Below are 21122 nucleotides of genomic sequence, written 5' to 3' on the forward strand. Positions count from 1 at the left end.
GCTGCCTGGGGAGTAGATCTTAATCCTTCCACAGAGATGCCTTTGGATCCACAGGTGGCCATTTGGACTAATACCAAACTGAGTCCATTACTCATTCCCTCTCCGGCTCTTCTTGTGGCTTTTCTTAGATCTGAAATTGTAACACATATAAACCATAATAAATTTAACAGCTGTTCAAGGAGCAAGGCAAGGACTTTTGAGGAAGACGGGGTATGCTGATACTGATGGGGATAGAGAGGACACCCAATATTCATTAAATGTGCTTGGTGTTATGTCTTAGAGCAACACTGAGGTATTACTATCCAAAATTTACCACTGAGGAAATGATCTCTGAGAAGAGGTTGAGTGCACCTGACAGTGTACAGCATATAGCAATGATTTCTAATTAAAGTTTATCAAATGAAAGTGGCTTGTCCAGTGTCACTCAACTTAACCACAGATCTCCTGAGACCAAAGCTGTAATCCTACAAGGAAAAAATAAGGCACCTGGGTGGCTCATGATCCTGGAGTCCCGGGATCGAGTCCCACATCGGGCTCCCTGCTGAGCAGGGAGTCTGCTTCTCCCTCTGACCCTCACCCCTCTCATTCTCTGTCATTCTCTGTCTCTCAAAAATAAATTAAAAAAATTAAAAAAAGGAAAAAACAAAACAGATACCGAATTCTAGTAATTCTCAGGGCAATGGCCCAATTTTGTCCTGTAAAAAAGGAAAATTCCCAAATATCCTCATCAAAACAAAAGTTCAGGTCTACCTTAGTTGTGTGATTGGGACTTTAATCCATACCTTTCCGGAGACTTCGAGTGGCTCCTGTGTCTGTGACTACGGTGATGACCTGGGGAAGAAAAGGCCACTGGATGAATGTTATTCCACCCACCTACTCCTCCACTATCATTTTCCCCCAATCCCATTCATTGGCGTGATGTTTTTTGGCTTATGCTAGACACACCTCTTAGATCTGAACCGTGTGTGTGTTTATGGGGGAGTGTCAGAAGAACTGAACCCACCTCATATGCATTCCGGGTTATGGCTAACTTTACAAACATCACATTGAGTATTTACCACTATGTAAAGTCTTATTCCTATAATTTCAGATGACAAAACTGAAGCTCATCCTCCTTTCACCAAAGCTTGTAAGAGAACGTGAAGATGTGAACTCTTAATTTTCATATTCTCATTTCCTTTTCTTTTAAACCATAATATAGCTAGGCTATTGTGCTGGAGTAGGCTAAGCACTTACTACATTTCTTTAAGACCACCAATAGCAAAAGGCCCAAATGCTATACCTGGGGACTTGGAGCGGGATCTGTGCCGTCTGTCTCGAGATCTGCTGCGGTGACGTCTTGGGCTTTTGCTCCGATGCCTTTCTCGGCGAGGGGAGGGGCTGTGGAAATAATTGGTTAGATCCCTTTATCTGACATTGTACTCATCACAACAGCAGCCCCCCCGCCCCCGCCCTCTCCAAAGCCCTATCTTTCATTACAAATCAATCGAAGGCCTACCTCCTCCTTTTAGGAGACCGACTCCGCCTATACAGAAAGAAAAAAGGAAGAACCTTAGTAGATGCACTGCACTTGTAGATTCCAAAAACTGCCCCAGTTCTTCACCCCTTTCTGTTATCCATGATTCTTTGTCCTGTAACCTTTTATTAGCACCCTCCCACTCTTAAGTCTGGGATTGGTCATGTGACCTGCTTTGGTCAATGGCATATTTGCAGATGTGATACCAACAGATACTGAAAGGAAATTTGATGACTGATTTTGTGTGCTCTGGAATTCTGCCAATGCCCTGAGAACATGCCTAATGCAGCCTAGAATGAGACACACATACACACAGAGAAGAGATGAGTTGCCCCAGTCATCCTCATTAAAAGCCATCCTATACTAGCCAGTAGACAGCTGACCACAAAAAGGTGTGTGAACTTAAACTGCCTATCCAAGCACAACTTAAATCACTGACAGACTAAATAAATGGTTATTGCCACAGAGGTTTTGCGGGTTGTTGTTTTATAGCAGTTGCTACACTGGGCAAACATTCTCCACAATCTGGACTTTTTCCTTCCCTGAAGTCCAAACTCCTATGCTACCATGCTTAACGTCTCCCTGGAAGAGGCCAAAGACTAGGGCCTTACCTTCTGGGAGACCGGCTCCTACTCCTCCTATAGCGCAATGTGGGAGAACGACGGGGCTTGTCCAAGTCTCGGTAGCTTCTCCGGCGGTGATCAGGTGAGGGTACTCTCTCCAACTGGAAAAGAAATGGATAGGTCAGAGAAGAACACAGACTTACAGAGAACCATTTAGGGACAGTATATACACTCCCCTCCTTATCCTGTCCCAAATTCTACCTTCAAGTGACTACAAACACAGTAAATACATAGATAACCCTAAGGACAAAAAGAACTACTAAATAGAAAAAAAATGAACTGTTTCCAATAATCCCACCACTGTTCTAGTGTTGTTGGTACCAGTATTCTGGGACTATGTGAGAAGAGTGAGAGCTAAGTAATTATGCATATCTCCTTATGAAGCTAGATTTCCAATGTGAAAGAGGTAACATTTAAGATCAGTTAAGATTATAAAGTTTAATCTTTAAAATTTTCCTCTAGGTCTGCCAACTGTAGAGACCTAGAAACACTAACCAAACCATAGCAATGAGCATTTACAGTGCCCAGATTATGGTATCTAAATACCATTTTCCCTATAAATGAAACCAAGGGCTCCCTGGAAAAATGGCTAATTTCAGGTTGGGGGCAGAAGCTTACAAAACATGACCAGAACATATATCAGAAGACAAGGCGTCTGAGACCACGATGATTTCATCAGTCTCATGAGTCAAGTTGGGGGCCCCCCCACTGGCCAGAGGGGACAATTTCAGCATTAACAAGGACTATGATGGTTTAAAACACATCCAATTTGCTTAAATCCATGAGTTTACAATGTTACTAAGGACAAAAGCTCATCACATTGGGAAGATACTATGGAGTCAACTCATTTTAAAAACTGATAAAGAGAAATAAATAATCCAATATTTATCTTTTCTATATCAACTGTACCTATGAAAAACTAAATATTGATTTAGGAGACTTCTCTTTAAGCACTGTTATAGGTAACAAATGATGAAAAAACAAAGAATTAGAATATCACCATTTTACAACCCCCTTAATGGGTCTAGGCAGAGATCATCTAGGCACAGTGGCTCCTAATATGACAAAAAGAGACAGCCTGACTTTGCTCACCCTGTGGGGGTACATACACACCAGTACCTATGAAGTAGTGTTGCTCTACTCCAAAGCCTACAAAAACCTCAAATCCAACTGAGCCTCCAGATCCAAGAATTAGTTTACAGAAGATACAAGGGACAATCGAACATGTTAAGTGACCTCACAGGGATACAATCAGAAAAATACAGATTGTAAAAATCTGTGTAGAATAATATGACTTGATTTATAGACCTTGTTTGAATGCTAATTCAAACTATTAAAAAATACAGGACAATTGGGGAAATGTGAATACTGAATATTTTTTTCGAGTTTTATTTAAATTCTAGTTAATTAACATAATTTTAGTTTCAACAGTGAATATTTGATACTAGAAATTACTGTTGATGTGGGGGTGACAGTGGTATCATGGTTAGGCCTTTTCTGAAATAGAGATGAAATATATGATGGCTGTGATCCTTGTCAAGAAAATTGGTGTGGGGACAATCTGGTAATAGAGATACAAAATAAGTAAAATATAGAGGCTAGATAGTGGGCAAATGGAGACACCTTCTCTCCACTTTGGTAAGTGACTGAAATTTTCCATTATAAAAAGGAAAAACAGAATGCCTACTTTTGGTTCACTCACTACAAAAGAGCACCTCAGCCTTGCTTGCTTGGCTTTAAATTCATGAACTAACATTATGCTTCCTTTTGCACTCACCCTGAAGGGAGCCTACTGGCTCAGAGCTACACTTCCATTTACACTCAGTATCCATAAACCAGCATTTCTTATATTTCCCTCTAGATCCTTTCTGGATACATGTAATAGGTTCAGATCCTTCTTTTCTAACCATATTATCATATACTTTTCATAACAGTTTTAATGGCTAATAGTCTGTTGAGTTAATGATAGTTTACCTGACTGCTCTGACAGCTAGGTTGCTTTCAGCTTTTCAGCATTTTAACTAGTAAATAACATGAGCATGCAGTAGGTTTTTTTTCCCCCCTAAACTAGAGATAGGTTTACTCCTTAGGATAGGTTCAACTATGAACAGTATTATTTTTGTTCCAAGTATTTATTTTAATAGCTACCAACTGTGAGTCAATTATAATGTCCCAATGCTATGCAAAAGGCTTTATATATATCATCTTATTTATTACTCATAATAATCCTAAGAGAAAGGTGGTATTCTCCTTGCTTTACAAAGGAAAAGACGGATATTAATTTGCACAAGATTATGAAGAGCTGAGATACGAATCAAAGTCTCTTTAACTCCAATGCCCATACTCTTAATGATAAATACTGTACTTTTTGGTTAAAGAAAGTTAAAAATTAAACTGAAAACAAAACAAGGAAGGACCATTCCCCCACCCCCTCCCCATAATTATCCCTCCTTTAACCCTTAAGCTCCCAGGTGCCTGACCTTCTCATCCTCCTCTTCCTCCTCTTCACTGGACTCCACATCATCCATGTCCTCTTCTAGAGCGCTGACCCGAGGCTCCAGCTGCTCAGCTTCCTCTAGCACATAACGTTTCTATAGAAAGTGTAATGAGAGTCAGGGGGCCTTGTTCTCTATGTCCTGAAGCCCCAACACTGGGCCTCTGGGATTGCCAGGAAAACTGGTGAGCAACAGCTGAGGCAGTATCATTTCAAAGACATGCTAGACAGTTCGTGATTTTCCTAAGGAATTTAACATACTTGGCATCTATACTCACTCTTACATCCCCCTGTAAATAGATAAATACAAAGTTGAAGGGAACAACTTCATTTTCTATTGGCTCTATTCTCTGTAATCTTTTACTCTTAAGGTCACTAAAATATCAATCAGTATAGGTGTAGCCCTGAATAAAAATGGAGCTTCATATACAAAGGCCAGTAAGTTCACAGTTGTAACTCTGGTGACTGGTAGTTCCAAGAGAGGTGTCAGAGCAGAATCTACCCCAAGACACCCACTGAGGCCCAGCCCAGTTTGGGGGATGAAGAGTGCCTTGGGTCCTGGTCTGGAGTAGCACCAGCTCTACCTAACCTGGGATTTAGGGAACTGTTTAGTAGAGTCATGCATTTTGAACCAAGTACAGGATATAAACAGTCTGTCTCCTGGTTCCATTTTCTTTTGAGATGTGGCTTAGCTGGCTTACTGCATGATTAAGGACCTGAAAGGCAAAGAGGAGTTCAAAAATGTCAAATGGGACTGGCTGGGTCATAAGATCCCTTATCATTTTCTTGTGCCCAAGACATAAAAAATGTTGGACAGCCCTAGAATAAATAGTAACATTTAGCTTAGATCTCAGTCATCCCTAACAAAATTCTATAAAGGTTGGGAAAATGAGACAAAGATGCTGCTATGTGAAGTCAATCCCTCATTACAGAGCTCCTTGGAAAAAGGCTCTCCAGTTACAGGATCACCAGTTTGGGATCTAGGACTGCATCAGACAGGGCATGCCAAATTCCTAATGCTCACCAGACTCAGAAGTGACTAAAATCAATATATTAACTCATAATATTTGTGTCTGATGAAATTAGAATTCATTTCAGAGCAGCTCCTTGCCAATGTCAGGGCACTGAAGTCCTTAATAAGAATAGCATCAGAGCAGAAGGGTAGTCTTAAGGGTCACTTCATCTAGGACACAAAGAGGCCCACACCAGACCACACTTCTTGGTGATAAAATATACATCAGTTAGATTTCAATTTCTCTCTCAGTGAGGCATGTTCTATGGTCTTCTAGACTATGCAGACCATCTTATTTACACCAATAGGCTTGCTTAAAGCTGGATGGGCTTTTGAACTCTTAGCTACAAACTGACTGCAATTCAAAATAATCCATTTCTTATAGCATTTCTAAAAATGAGAGCAGCTAATAATGATAGTTAACATAACCATAATGAAGTGTGAAAATTGGGCCCTGAAAGCAGATTTTCAGTTTTGAAATCTTATTCTCTTTACTATAGTCTACAGTAGCCAATAAAGAATAGGAAAGATATACCACATTCATTTTCAGGATTTTTATTTTATAGATTCTTATAACTGGGTCACTGTGGAGGAAGAGTTGATTCACTGCATTTAAATGTGAGCACTCATCTACCAACTACTTTTTATCTGGTTGATTTGCTGCCTCATCTGAACCATCTGTAAGATATCTTTTTTTTTTTTTTTTAAGATTCAGGTATCTGCAATTCATTCTATTCCCTACTTTGAAATAATTATCATGAAATATGTATTACTATGCTGAGTGAAGGAAGAAAAAAGAAAGCATGTATTGATTTAATTCCAAAACACATCTATTATGACAGTATATCAATGGTTGCTTAGGGGTAAGAGAGGAGGAAAGGAAGGGATTACACAAAAGGAAAAAAGGGAACTTTTCGGGTGGTATGTTCACTATTCTTGATTGTGACGGCAGTTTCAAGGGTGTATACATATGGCAAAACTTACCAAATTGCACACTTAATATGTAGTTTATGTCAATTATACCTTAATAAAGCCATTTAAAAGAAAAAAAGAAAAAACCCTTTGTTCAAATGAAATCTCACTCTTAAGCCAAATATGTAATTTAGAGAAAAAAGGAGCTACTCTGGAATATGTGGGGCTGTCTCCTCTTACTCCTCTCAGCAGCCTTAAAACAGTCCCACAGAGTAGTTTAAAGACCACTGAAGTAGCCTAATTTCCCCATTTTAAAGATGGGAAAATAAAACCAGGTTCCATAGCTAGTCAGCTGTAACAAGAGAAACTTAATCTCTTAATTCCCTGCTTCGTCATCTCTCCATTATAGATCATTCCCTTTCTCTTTAGGCAACCTACTGTATCTGTTTTCCCTTTTTATTTTATAACAGTAGTTCTAAAATAATACTCTGCAAAACCCATTCCTGAAAGGTGCTTCATGGATAATCATTTATCACTAGGAAAAGGTGCAGCATTATAAAGGTGACATTTAAGGGGTTAAGATCTCAGTCTACCACTCCTGACCCTCCTTTTATCTGTTTTACATCCTACAATTTCCTTCATATATCATTTTATGAGACTGAGGACCTTCAGTCTTCATATATCATTTTAAAGAAGAAAGTCTTCCTGTTTTACTCACTTTTAAAGCCCTACCCTTTCAATACTTTATCTGTTTTCCTCTCCCAATCCCCTTTTTCATACATATGAAGACTATTTTTTAAATTTTTTATTATGTTAATCACCATACATCATTAGTTTTTGATGTAGTGTTCCATGATTCATTGTTTGTGCATAACACCCAGTGCTCCACGCAGAATGTGCCCTCTTTAATACCCATCACCGGGCTAACCCATCCCCCCACCCCCTCCCCTCTAGAACCCTCGGTTTGTTTCTCAGAGTCCATCGTTTCTCATGGTTCGTCTCCCCCTCCATTTTACCCCCCTTCATTCTTCCCCTCCTGCTATCTTCTCGAAGACTAGTTATTAAGATGAGGACCCCTGAGATCGATGGGCTACAGTGTTTTATTGTGTATGTGTACTTGTCTGTCTCCCTGTCTTGGGGAGAGAAGGGCAACTCTGACAAGAGACCTTTATCTCTTACCTGTAACCGGGGTAGAATGATATCACAGACTCTCTCACTGTGCAGCAGTTCATCAATAAACTCATCTACATGCATCAGTTCAAACTCTGAAAGAACAATCATAAGCTCAGGCAACTTGGAAATAAATTTATATAGCCAACAAGTAAAAGAAATGTAAGACTCTACGTAAAAAATCTAAAAAAGTACTTGGTATACAAAGTGTGAATCCTCTGCAGCCTCCCTTCCCTGCACATTTACTAGTAAAGCCATTCAGTGTGGCAGTTACGGAGAAGGGGTTACTGACAGACCTGGGCTCAAACTACAGCCATTCATAGCCTTGTCATCATCACTTCATTCATTCAGCTCACCTTTACTGAGGCCATCTATATGCCAGGCCTCTTCTTGGAGCTGGGGATAAAGGGATGAATGAAGCTGTCCCAATTAGCAGGAGACACAACACAAAAGCAAACACGAACAGTTCTGAATTGTATAGGGGTGATTTTTTTTTTTTTTAAGATTTTATTTATTAGCACACAGGAGAGAGCATGAGCAGGGGGAGGGGTAGAGAGAGAGGGAGAAGCAAACTCCCTGCTGAGCAGGGAGCCCGATGCAGGAAGCCCGATGCAGGACTCGATCCCAGGACCCAGGGATCATGACCTGAGCTGAAGGCAGATGCTTAACCGACTGAGCCACCCAGGTGCCCAGGGGTGATGTTCTTGAACAGGTCAAATAACTCAGGTACAATTTCTCAAGTAAACCATGTTTCAAAATACAGAGCATGTATCTTATGTGGTAAATAAAGTAATAGCTTTAAAGAATTTTTAAAGTAAACCTTAGTTCAGTGGTTCTCAAACGGGTTAACTTTGCCACCCACAACTAGTGGGGATGCTACTGTCATCTAGTGGGCAGAGGCTAGGGATACAGCTAAATATCCTACAATGAGCTGGACAGCTCCCCACAACAAAGAATCATCTGGATCAAATTGTCAATAGGTTGAAAAACCCCATCTTAGTTTAACATAATATAAACATAAGGAATTCCATGATGCCCATGACCATCTTGTTCACCATGTTATTTCCAGTACAAAGGACAGTACCTGGCATGACACTGGCACTTAATTATGTATTTATTCAATAAACAAGTTAGTTAAAAAAGTTTACAGTAAAATACCAAATTGTTGACTTTCTACTGCTTAATGTTACATGTAAAAGGCAATGTTACTAATCTTCTGTTACGACACTAAGTGAGAAGAAAAAGGTTTTACTGTATTACCCTGAATCCCCCTCTACCACAAAAAATACCTTTGTAAAATGTATGGAGCTGCCCCCTTCAGATATACATACTATTTTTCAGTGGGATTCCTACGTAAGTATGAGTACACTTAATCTATACTGCAGTGTGAAGTACAGTGTTAGAGAAGAGGCCATTAAAAATGATGATGTAACATATAGAAAACTTTGGGAGGTTTGGGGAATGTTTTTTCAGAGGTCATTCTGGAGGTAGGTCATATGGGATGGAGCACATGTGGAGGGAGCACATGATGCAAGGCTGGGATTGACATAAGATGCAGTTGGAGGGGCGCCTGGGTGGCTCTGTTGTTAAGCGTCTGCCTTTGGCTCAGGTCATGATCCCGGGGTCCTGGGATCGAGCCCCTCATCGGGCTCCCTGCTCAGCAGGGAGCCTGCTTCTCCCTCTCCCAATCCCCCTACTTGTGTTCCCTCTCTCGCTGGGTCTCTCTCTCTGTCAAATAAAATAAATAAATCTTAAAAAAAAAAAGATACAGTTGGAAAGGTAGGCAAACAGGGATAGACTGGGTAAGGCCAACAGGAAGCTAGGAGTCTAATGGAGTACTCCATGCAGGAGGTGGAGAAACTGAAATGAAGACAGTAACAACAAGGATGAAGAGCATTCACAATGTACATTACAATGTGAAGGTAGAGATATTGGTGAAATAAAAACTGGTTCAGGGAGGAAGGTCCAAACACTTGGTACCATACTCACCCCCATTTCGGTTCTGGCTCTTGATTTTTCGATAGTCGTTGTAGAGAGGCTCTAAGTACTTGTAGCAATCAATTGCAGTGCCTGTCAGCCTCATGTAAAGTGCTCCCAACATACGGACATATCTGACAAATAGAGGACAGTGGAACAATAGGCCATCCTAAAAAGTTCTTGTTCTTGAGTTTCATACCTGGCTTTTCTCAGGACAGTAGTGGATGTACAAGTTCTTTCTCTTCTTTGGCAGATGAGAGAACTGTAATTTTAGAGGCAACATGGGGCAGCAGAAAGGTAAAATATGAAGACCTGGGTTACAAGTTCCCATTCTACCACTTACTGGCTGCAGGAACTTGGGACATGTTGATCAACTTTCAGAGTCTATTATATCATGTATAACATGAAGACAGAACCTATTTACCTCATAGGATTACTGTAAGAATCAAACGAGATACTGAATTTAACAATAATATAGAAAATATGTTTACTAACAATACAAGAAATAATATATATATAGATGTGAATATATAAACTGTTGCTAGGCAGCACAGAGTACTGGTTCTGGAAAAAAGTCAAAGTCCTCTGGGTTACAATTCTGATTCCATTACTTACTGGCTTTGTTACATTAGGCAAATTACTTGCTTCCTCAATCCTTGTAAAATGGAGATAATTGTGCCTAATTTGCTGGCTTGGTTTATTTACTAAGAAACGTGTGTAGAGTGCTAAGCATAGCATACAGCACATATAAGTGCCTAATAAAAGCTATTTTCTAGCTGTTAATGTTTTGTAAGATTCCTTTTTCTTTTTTCCGATATCCGACTACCCACTCAAATTCTTCCCTTGGAATAACTAGTAGGCATTTGAAACTCAACAGTTTCTTTATATGACAAACAGAATGGAGTAGAAAAGAATCTGAACACTGAAGCCAAGTTTGCCATTTACTGTTTGACCTTGAAATTAATCTGTCCCTAAGTTTCCTTCCCTGTGTAACAGGGATAATAATTTTGCAGGGTTAGGGTGCCTGGGTGGCGCAGTCGTTAAGCGTCTGCCTTCGGCTCAGGTCATGGTCCCAGGGTCCTGGGATCGAGCCCCGTATTGGGCTCCCTGCTCAGCAGGAAGCCTGCTTCTCCCTCTCCCACTCCCCCTGCTTGTGTTCCCTCTCTAGCTGTGTCTCTCTCTGTCAAATAAATAAATAAATAAAATCTTTAAAAAAAAATTTTTGCAGGGTTGTCGTGAAGGTTAAATAAATTATTATATGTAAATCCCTTAGAGAGTGGCACGTAATAAGCTACTATATCTGTCTTCTATACTTGTCTGTGAACTCCTTGAGAATGAATAAAATAATATGAGCAGCTGATATTTTGGGGGTATTTACCATGCAACAGGCACTGTATTGTGAGATATACAGCACTATCTTCTTTAACCCTCACATCAATCTTGAATTGGTATCATCATCTCCATTTTACAAGTAAAGAAAGTAAAGCTCACAAAATGTAGTAACTTCTCCAAGGTCACAATAAATCTGAACATGACTAGACATGAGTCTGGACATGAACCTCCATCTACACCAAAGTTTTCCCGCTTATCTACCACATTATGTAGTTTTCTTCATCTTTGAGCATCCAGTGCTACCAGCATACGAGGCACTCACTTCTGCTTAACGTATGTTCAGTGAATTTGTGAAATGCTTTTTGGGCACGAGGGGTATTTACCAGGGCTGAGAATGTAAAGGAAAAGACCAATATAATCAGAACAGACAAAATAACAAGATACACTGCTTTCACTCCTCTTAACCAAAGCCAAATTCTGGACCACTGAAATTGAAGCTTTTATATTAGCGAGTCAACATTTCACTCACTTGAAATCTTCATTTTTGATAAACTCTACAATGATATCCTTCTCAGGTTGAATTTGAAGCATCTTCAAGGTCAAACACAGAAAGGGAGTTGGCTTTATGTTGCCACCATAGACACCACCCACAAACCTCAACTCCATGGCTTTATCGACTACAAGTTCAGCTAAAAAAAAGCAAAAACAAAAACAAAGTGGCATCTCAGACATATTAGGACCAAGCTTTTCCCAGTTTGAAGTGGAGATAAGCTAGTTCAAGGTTTGGTGCTCCTGAATACTAATTTACAGTTTAATATTAGAAGAACAATTGTGTATTAATAGTAAAACTAATAATAATAGCAGCCAATATACACTGAAAGATTACTATATGCCAGGTACTCTGCTAAGCATGTCATATTATCTCATTTAATCTTCACAATTAGCCATGAAGTTCCTGCACTGAGGCTGTTTTCAGCTAAGGAAAATGAAGGCTAAGAAAGGTTAAGTGACTTGCTAAGGGTCCACACCCAGAGGAGCAGGCCTGGATTTACATGTTATCAGTCTAACTTCAGAGTCCATGCCTGTCACCATTATGTTTGGAGAAACACAGCCAGATTCCGAGTTAAAAGAAACAGTAACAGCAAACGACTCAATAGCTACATATCCTTGAGCAAATGTTATCTACAGAATGGGGATAATAACCTTCCACAATTGTTTTCAAAAGCAAACACTAGCTGTGTGAACTCTAGGGCAAGTCATTTTACCTTACTTCTTTTTTAGACTATCAGTTCAAATCTGAATAATAAATGTACAAAGTTTCAGGGCTATAGTGAGAGTCAAACTTATAGCCAGGTGCTAAACACTGGAGATGTAGGTAGAGGGATAAAGAAGGACAAAATAACTACACTTACAGAGTTTACAGACTGGCAAGGCAGAAAGCATTGAAAAAATAATTGAAAGTGTGATGAATAGTTGAAATAAGAGGCAGAATGCAATACAATTATACAACAAGGGAACATAATCTTGCGTTGGAGGGAAAAGGTCATGAGTTCACTTTGGGACATACTGAGTTGGCATGTCTTGGAATTAGAGATTTAGATCTCAGAGAGAGATCTGGGCTGGAGAGAGAAATTTGAAGGCATCTACATATAAGATGTAACCATAGTGTGGAGATCATCCAAGGAGAGAACTCTAGGTAATGAGAAAAGATCCCAAAATTTATCCAAAATTTACATGACTCCAAAATTTAACAGTGACTCAGAGAGAAACAATATGACGTGTCCATGGACACACAGCTAATGGTGCTGGCAACAACGATAATGGCACAGAGTAGTTAACAGTGGTAACAACTAGCACCACCACAACTGCTGAATGCGTCTTAAAATATACACCTCTAACCATACCAAATACTTTTTATACATTATTGCATTTAATCCTTAGAGCAACCCTTTGGGGTGGGCATTATGATACTCGTTTTACAGCAGAGGACGACATGGTTCACTGGGATAAAAGAGCTACTAAAATGAGAAGCCAGAATTCAAAGATTTAAAGACTACCTGGAAGCCTTCTCTGAAGAACTGGTATTTGTATTAGGACCCGAACGTGGAAATACTGCAAATGGTCCAGATTTAGGGATAGTAATACCCTGAATTGAGTTTCAGGTATGTTAAAGTTCCTTTAAGAACTTCAGAGTCCCTGAGCTTAAGAGTGTTTGGGAACTCAGCAGATTATAGTAAACATGGAAACACCCAGAGAACCCAACACAGACACCCTTCGGAATAAGGCTGTAGCAGATTCATATGTGTCCCCAAAGCCAAACACAAAACTAGGCACATAGTAGGTGCTCAGATTTTTCTGAATGACTGACAGATTCCCCTCCAGTCTCACGCCCGGGGACCACTCCCACCGACGCCCAGTCAGGAGAACTGGGCCACAAGGCGGGGGGAGGGGGTCCGCGCGCTGCCGCTCACCCGTCAGTCCAAAGCACTCCTCTTTCCAGTACTTGGACTCATAGATTCGCGTCCGAATGATCTTCTCCACCAGATACTGAGGATTGGTGCCGTGGATACTGTGCGCATCCTTCACTGTACGGTTCGCCATTTTAGAACGCCTTCAGTTCTATTTCCGTCGGGTCCTTTAATGCGTCACATCCAGGTTAAAAAAAAAAATCTGAGAGGGACGGAGAAGGATGGAGGAAGCCTCTCTAAAGAGCTCAGGCCACCATCTTGGTACCCGGAATGCTGCAAGGAAAGGACCTTCCTTCCGCGAACTGCGTGGCCGACCGAATCAATGATGGCCGCTGCACGTTGGCGGACGTACGACGTGCAACCCCTCCTGGGTGGGCGGGGCTGAAGGGCTGCCTGGTGTCGTAACGTAGGGACAGCCTGGGGGCGGAGCCACGACGTTTGGCGCGAAAATTTCTTTTCTCCATCTTCTTTCCTAGCTGGGCGCCCGCTTTGGCTCCGGCGTGCGGCCTTTGGCTGTAAGAGGAGTTCACCTGGGGCAGGTTAGAGTTGCTGCGGCTCCACGAACTCCTGGAGCTGAGACGGTGGGAACAGAGGGCTTCAGCGCCCGGTGAGTGTGGCATTCCGAGGCTGGAGGGGGATCTGGGCCGGGGAGACTGGAGAAGTTCTCTGTGGACTCAGTCATTGATTCATTCAGCAGATTATTTACAAAGCGCCTGTTAAGTACCACTGTTCTAAGCCCATTAGGAGCATTTTTCTTTTCCACATCCCGATTTGTAAAAGGCTTCCCGCTCCGCCAGGGACTGGGAGTTTGCAGTTGGGGAAACCGGAAGCCAACAGCGGAGAAGCGTGAGCCTTCTTGCCCTCAGCGCCCTGAGAGTCTCATTAATGATCTTAACCATCCCTCCTATTTGCTTTACCCTTGGGAAGCTTTTCCGTCTTTTCCTTCTTTGGGGCGTCGTGAACCAAGCACCACAGGGAAGGCAGAACAGCAGAAGTTAGTACCCCATTTTACGGATATAACAGTTGAGCCCAGATAGCCTTGTCTAGGTCGCTTTTTGTGAATAAGAGGCCTGGCTTCCACCCAAGCTTCCCGCCCCAGGTGAGCAGCTCTTAATTGCGGGACTCTGATCCACCTTCTTTCTAGGAGCGAAGTCTAATGGCATGTCTTCTACTTCCTTAAGTCTAACCCCAGAGTAGGAGCGCCTTTTGATTTTCATAGTTGGAAAAAGCACTGGACTTAGAAGCATGAGATGTGAGATTCTTATCCTGGGCTACGAAACTGCGATGATTAGATATGTCAGTTTTTGATTTTAGTATTCTTTAAAAATGGTACCCTCTTCCCTGCTGTTATTGGGTACTTGTGAATGCCAGCGGAGGTTTCTGATGTGAGAGCACGGTTTACCAAGTCTGCAACGGTTTTTAACGAGACAGAGGGCAATATGTGGATGTTAGAAGGTTTATGAATTCCCCGAAATTAAGTGCAAAATTTTGTGTGAATTGTATGCGAGTTTCCCAACATTCCTCAAAATTTTTTTTTAAAAATCCACTGTCTCTTACAAATAAATGCAAGGGTTTAAGGGAGTGAAGAAGTGAATTTGCCATTTTGCATTTTCTTACTTAATCCAAGAAGAGTGCGTGGCACACAATGGGTGATTAATATATAGTGGTTGAATAAAAGGAAGATTCTATTATTATATCCATTTTGTGGGTAAGGAAATTGAGGTCCATTTGATTTCCCAGTTAGTGGCTGGGAAGCCTGACTTACTGTAGTAAGCTCACCAGAAGCAAGTTCTCTCAGGCAATTAACATTATCCGCTTTCACACAGGTGTTGTGTTGTAAGGTTTAGAATCATTGGAATCCCGGCTGCTCAGGGTTCGAATTAAGGCTGTACCATCTTGTGTAACATTGGGACAAGTTAATCATTTTGAAGTGCTAATAGCACTTACCTTTCATTCAGCAAATATTTGTTATTGAGAGGTGTTGTGCACTTAGTATGTACTAGCATTGTACTAGGATTATTTTGAGGATTAAATGAGATAAATGTATAGAGTTTTGGCTCCACCTTCTGTCGTATTGACTCAATACATACCTGCTATCATTTTTACCACAACTCCCTTATATTTTCCTTGGGTGTGGCACCCTGCACTGGGTGGTGTGTATGTTCTAGATTTCTGGTATCTGCAACAATTGAGAGCCTGTGGTGGTTATCTCCTAGAAGCCAAAGCCTTTGCTCCACCAAGTCAGGCCTGCCTTTCCACCCCATTCATCATCCCTCTTGGGTAATCTCTCTGCTAATGGTGGGTGAGATGAAATGCTGGGTTGAAGGTAAGAAAGTGCGGTAACAGTACAAAGAGGCTTGACATCCTTATGCTGCCTCTGTGGAAGGATTCTTAATTATTATTTTTTGAACTTTTCATTGAAAAATAACTATACCGACAAGTGCACATATCAGAAATGTACAGGTCAAGGAATTTTCTTAAAGAGAACATAACTGTGTAACCAGCTTCCAGATCAAGAAACTTGACCAGCATCCCAGAAACATGTCCCTTCCCCACTGTGTTAGTCACTTAGGTTACCTTCTGTTCTGACTTCTAACACCATGGCTGACTTTTAACCTATTTTTAAGCTTTATATGAATGGAATCAATATAGTATGATTTCTTTTGGTGTCTGATTTCTTTCGCTCATTGGTATTTTTTGAGATTTTCACCATATGTGCAGTTGTAGTTGGTTTAATTTCATTGCTGTATAGTGCTGCTATGAACATTTTGGTTCATGTCTTTTGATGGTATGTATGTTTTTCTGTTGGGTATATTGTGTTGGAATTGCTGAGTCATGGGATGTGCCGCTTTAGTAGATACAGCCCGTTTTTCAAAGTGGTTTTACCAATTGACATGCCTTACAGCAGTGTATGAGGGTTCTAGTTGTTCTATGTCCTTACCACACTTGATACTGTCCTAATGATTTTTTTTTAAGATTTATTTATTCATTTGACAGAAAGAGCACAGGCGGGGGGGGGGTGCAGAAGGAGATCCCAGGACCCTGGGATCATGACCTGAGCCGAAGGCAGACATTTAACCGACTGAGCCACCCAGGGGCCCCTGTCCTAATGACTTTTAAAACCAGTTTGTTTTTCATTCATTTATTCATTCACCTATTTTATGCCAAGTCCTAACCTAAGCTCTGGGAATGCGGTTACGAACAAGATAGACAAGGTCCCAAGATCCGTGCTTTTTGGAAGTTAACATTCTAATGTAGGAAGTACAATAAATAAGAAAGTAATATAATGCTTATTGCTTTGATAATAGGGTGGTATAATGGAATATGACCCTGAGGGACAGTATAAGGTGGTGGGAGGGTAAATTTCCATTGGGTATCAGTGAAGGCCTATCTGAGAAAGTTTTATTGGGGCTGAGACCCGAGCCATCCCTGAAAAGATATGCAAGAGAGAACAGCAATGGTGTATTAAGTCTGAGGGCACCAACAACTTTGGTCTGGAGGTTTGGAAAACCAGGCCTGGAGCAGAGTGATAGACCAGAGTGAGGCAGGTTTTATGTCCAAGCCCAGATAGTCTTGCAATATCCCTGCTTGCTCAGCCTAGGGTAAATCACTCACCCTTGTGCATATGTGTCCATGTACTGATCTCATTGAACACAGCTCATGATCTCCTAGAAAGGGAATGTTAAATTTTATCTTGGGTTGGTTTTTGAGGGAGGATGCCTGCTTTAGTAAGCTTAAATAACTTCTGGATTTAAAAGATTTGAGAGCATGGATTTTTTTTTTCCCCTCTTAGGTATACATGAGTACCTTAGAGGTATGGCGGTAGTCCTTCTGTTTGCTGATTTGGGGTTTGAAAAAATGAAATTATTGTTTCAGTATAGTCAAGTATCATAGTCAAAGTGACAAATCAGGCCATTTGTCCTACAATTAGATTATTCAGGAATTGTAGACAGTTTTCTGGGAGATAACCAATTTGCTACAAAGCACTCTAAGTGATACTCCAGTTCTTTTTAAAATGGCAGTTTAGTGAGTAATTGACTTGCATCTTTTGTTCTCTCTGTTCTCTCCGTAGCCTATTTTGCTTGATTACGTTGTGGAAAGGTGAAAAATTGCAAGTTTACTTCTGACGGTACCGTGTTAGATCATCCATTTAAAGGAATATCTATTGTAAGGTAAGTTAGTGTTATGTATTTCCTCGAACACTTACTGAGATTCAGACACTTACTTTTACCAAAAGCTTATTGGATATAACGAATCCAAATTCATTTTTTACTGGAGCACAAATTTTTTATTTGTTTTGACTCATGAGTCTTTGCTCTTTGTTCATTTCTGTGATGTACTTAATTAAAATTAGATTGATTTTAATACTACCATGTTGTGAATTATATAGTACTCTTAATGTTCTTTAAAGCAATCATACAGGCATCATTTCTAAGCTGTGTATTTACTCATGACTTTTTTCTTTTTGCTAGTTTCCTCAAAGTGTGCTAAAAAATACCTTTTTTAAAAGCAGAATATCTTCTAGGTCAGAATGTTCCCAAGTAGAGAATAGGACATAATGCTACTGAACTTCAGGAAACAAGCTTGTTTAATCAGGATATCAATATGCTAGTAAAATTCTGTTGTTTTCAACACAGACTGAAATTATTGGTCCATCTATCAGTAATTCAGAGTAATTCTGTCAGACGGATTAAAGAAAAAAATTCTTTAACCCTGATTTTGTCAAATTTTAGCTCCATAAAAACAGCATTTAATTTAGAGGAAAGATTTATTATCTTAATTACTTAAACTTAAGATAATAAATTGGCATTATTATTAAGATTAATAGATTGCAGTTTTCAAATTGTAAAGAGGCTTGTCAGATATGCTTGGATTTTTCATTCACATTTGTTTTTGTCAGTAAAAGTGTCTCTTTTTTTCCCCATATACTTTAATACAAGAATTTCTTTTCAGCTACTCATAATTATTGATAGCTGGGGCCTGTCAGCTGCAAAGGAAAATACCCCTTTCAACTGCCAGAGTGGTTTTGTTTTTGTCTTTAATGTAAGTGTAATGATACACTTGATAAAACCCATTGCTGTTCCCTTAAATGCCTCTTGCATGTTTTTTCCTCTATCCCTTGGAATCCCTCACTTAATTTTATCTTATCAGGGGCGCCTGGGTGGCTAAGTTGGTTAAGCATCTGCCTTTGGCCCAGGTCATGATCCCAGGGTCCTGGGATTGAGCCCCACATTGGGCTCCTTACTCAGCGGGGAATCTGCTTCTCCCTCTCCCTCTGCCTGCCTTTCCCCCTGCTTGTGCTCTCTGTCTCTGTCAAATAAATAAAATCTTTTTAAAAAATAAAAAAATAAATTTTATCTTATCAGTAGCTACTTACTCTTCAATATTCAGTTCAGAAAGCCCCTGTAGGGAAGCCTTTGCTACCTGAACAGCCACAAGACCTGGTCCTCTAACTTGCAGTAGTCTCTCTGGCTCCATCTCTTGGCTCTTCACACTATTAGTTGTCCTTTAGTGCATTGATATTTTATCCCTATCTCTATTACAAGTGTTATGAAGATATTTACAGGGGCACCTGGGTGACTCAGTCGTTAAGTGTCTGCCTTCAGCTCAGGTCATGATCCTGGGGTCCTGGGATCAAGCCCCGCCTCGGGCTCCCTGCTCCGCGGGAAGCCTGCTTCTCCCTCTCCCACTCCCCCTGCTCATGTTCCCTCTCTCGCTGTGTCTCTGTCAAATAAATAAATAAAATCTTTTTTTTTAAAAAAGATACTTACAATCATGTATCACTGTCTTTTAGTTTCAAGTTGTTAGATGTTTAATACTAACAGATGTTTAATACTAACTAGCTGCCTTGCAGCTAGTAGGTACTTCTAAAAATTTAGTTTCTTTTCCTACATATTGACCCTGCATAAGAAGAGGTAAGGCATAGTATAAGATATATGTAGATGATACTAAATTGTCTATGTTCAGTCTTAATAAAGCTTGACTTTCCTCAAAGAAAATGTTTTCTAAAATCTGTGGGAATGTAGCAGGGGCAAAAGAGAAGGCTGAACTCATTGAAGGCAGGACTGTGTGCTAGAATCCATCAGAGCATTGTCATGTTAACTCAGAGTAGTGACTTTTACACAGGAGCCATGGCATACTACCCCACAAGGCTGAAGACCAGACAGACTTATTCGTGGGTTGGCAAGCCATTGTTGGATCAAAAACTACGCTACCACACCTACAAGTGAGTGATGGACTCTGTTGGTTGTCCTGGAAATAACAGCTTCTCCATACTAAATTGTTAATTACTTGTATCCAGCCTGTTCTAGTTATTACAGATTGAGAATTAAGGGACAATAAATATGAATGGATTATAAGGAGGAGTTTTATTTGATACAGGATGATAGCATAAATATAGCAGTGATAGAGGAAGACATGTCAAGTTAATAAAATTTGGTATGTATGATGATGCTGTATTTATTTAAAGTGGTTTCTTTGTATTTCTGCATGATAACGGTAGAATTCGCCATTGTTTCTATGTCCTCTCAGCCCTAGAGGTCTCTGAAAATTTTGATACTGTTATTGGGCAGCTTTCATGCTTTGGGAAGCCTTTGTTCTTTGTCAATAACTGAGAGAGATTAGGGTTCATTTTAAGGCCTCTGGATTAACCATTCACACTAAAACCATTCATTCAACCCATTTCATTTCTTCTTGCATATGACTTTATGGGTGAACTGGTTTCCTAGTAGGAGACTTGGTCATCAAAGAGATACTATTTAGGAGATTTTCCAGTTGGAAAGCACTTTCATTTGCCCAGAGGGTTTGAAGAGCTTGGCCCACTCTAAGTGATTTCCTAACATGTTTCTCTCCGTCCTAGAGAAATGAATGTCAAAATGGAAGGTGGTCTGACTGAGATTCACATCCAAGTTGGACAGTTTGTGTTGATTGAAGGGGATGATGATGAAAATCCGTATGTTGCTAAATTGGTTGAACTATTTCAAGATGGTAAGTTTGGGGCTGGAATGAAAACCATTCCTTATCATGAACAATTGGGAGCTGCAAGATTTCTGATTGCTGATTTCTCTGTTCACAGCATCATATAGGGTGTGAGCCCTAGATTCTGATGTGGGGTCATTTAAGCACTGGGTGAACCCTCTTACACTTAGTAAACTTCTTTACTCATTAGAGCAGTATTGGGTAAAAATGGCATTGGGGGGATTCAAGAATTTAGCTTTGCCATTATTTTTAGGAGTGGGTTAAAATGGTCATTAAGGCAGGATTTTTGGAATGGACAAAGGATGAATTCAAGAAGAAGGGGGAAGAAAAAAATAGGTGATTTGCACTATCATACAGACTTGTTTTAATTTTAGCATGAGGAAGTTGGGGGAGAAATAGGCGATTTGCACTATAATACAAACTTGTCTTTTTTTTTCCTTTTAATATTTTATTTATTTGAGAGTGAGTGAGTGGGGAGGGAGGGTCAGTGGGCAAAGGAGAAGCAGACTCTGCTAAGCAGGGGCCCTACAGAGTGGCTCGATTCCAGGACCCCAGGATCATGACTTGAGCTGAAGGCAGACGCTTAACTGACTGAGCCACCCAGGCACCCCCAGACTTGTCTTTTAATTTTAACATGAGA

General features: G+C 40.4%; 2 protein-coding genes across 3 annotated transcripts in view; one reads left to right on the forward strand and one right to left on the reverse strand.

Annotated features, from left to right (window-relative positions):
- PRPF38A (pre-mRNA processing factor 38A) lies at positions 1-13835 on the reverse strand. Its single transcript, XM_028106832.2, has 10 exons — positions 13508-13835; positions 11566-11725; positions 9717-9838; positions 7737-7822; positions 4620-4730; positions 2128-2240; positions 1499-1525; positions 1283-1380; positions 783-831; positions 1-130 (listed from the first exon to the last, which is right to left on the reverse strand). Exons 1-10 carry the CDS (start codon positions 13635-13637, stop codon positions 88-90), a joined length of 939 nt encoding a protein of 312 aa, XP_027962633.1. The 5' UTR covers positions 13638-13835; the 3' UTR covers positions 1-87.
- A 105-nt stretch (positions 13836-13940) lies between these two features.
- The window catches only part of ORC1 (origin recognition complex subunit 1), a 30460-nt gene continuing 23278 nt past the window's right edge, over positions 13941-21122 (forward strand). Inside the window, exons 1-4 of one of the 2 annotated variants that reach the window (XM_028106946.1) lie at positions 13941-14111; positions 17577-17676; positions 19617-19730; positions 20364-20491. In XM_028106946.1, the coding sequence (XP_027962747.1) occupies positions 19636-19730; positions 20364-20491 (223 nt within the window). In that variant the 5' untranslated portion in view covers positions 13941-14111; positions 17577-17676; positions 19617-19635. The remainder of the gene's footprint in view (positions 14112-17576; positions 17677-19616; positions 19731-20363; positions 20492-21122) is intronic. The other variant, XM_028106945.1, reaches the window with a different exon arrangement.

The sequence above is a fragment of the Eumetopias jubatus genome, unplaced genomic scaffold (assembly GCF_037043125.1).
Source record: "Eumetopias jubatus isolate StellerSeaLion01/CBP00866 unplaced genomic scaffold, mEumJub1_p1.0 scaffold_4, whole genome shotgun sequence".
Classification (NCBI taxonomy): domain Eukaryota; kingdom Metazoa; phylum Chordata; class Mammalia; order Carnivora; family Otariidae; genus Eumetopias; species Eumetopias jubatus.

Excerpts from the sequence above, each read along its gene's own strand:
- PRPF38A (XM_028106832.2), bottom strand. The coding sequence starts at position 13,637 with ATGGCGAACCGTACAGTGAAGGATGCGCACAGTATCCACGGCACCAAT. Across the intron at positions 9,839-11,565 it reads ATCAAAAATGAAGATTTCAA|ATATGTCCGTATGTTGGGAG; the intron begins GTGAGTGAAATG and ends TCTATTTGTCAG. Across the intron at positions 2,241-4,619 it reads AGGAAGAGGAGGATGAGAAG|TTGGAGAGAGTACCCTCACC; the intron begins GTCAGGCACCTG and ends TTTCTTTTCCAG.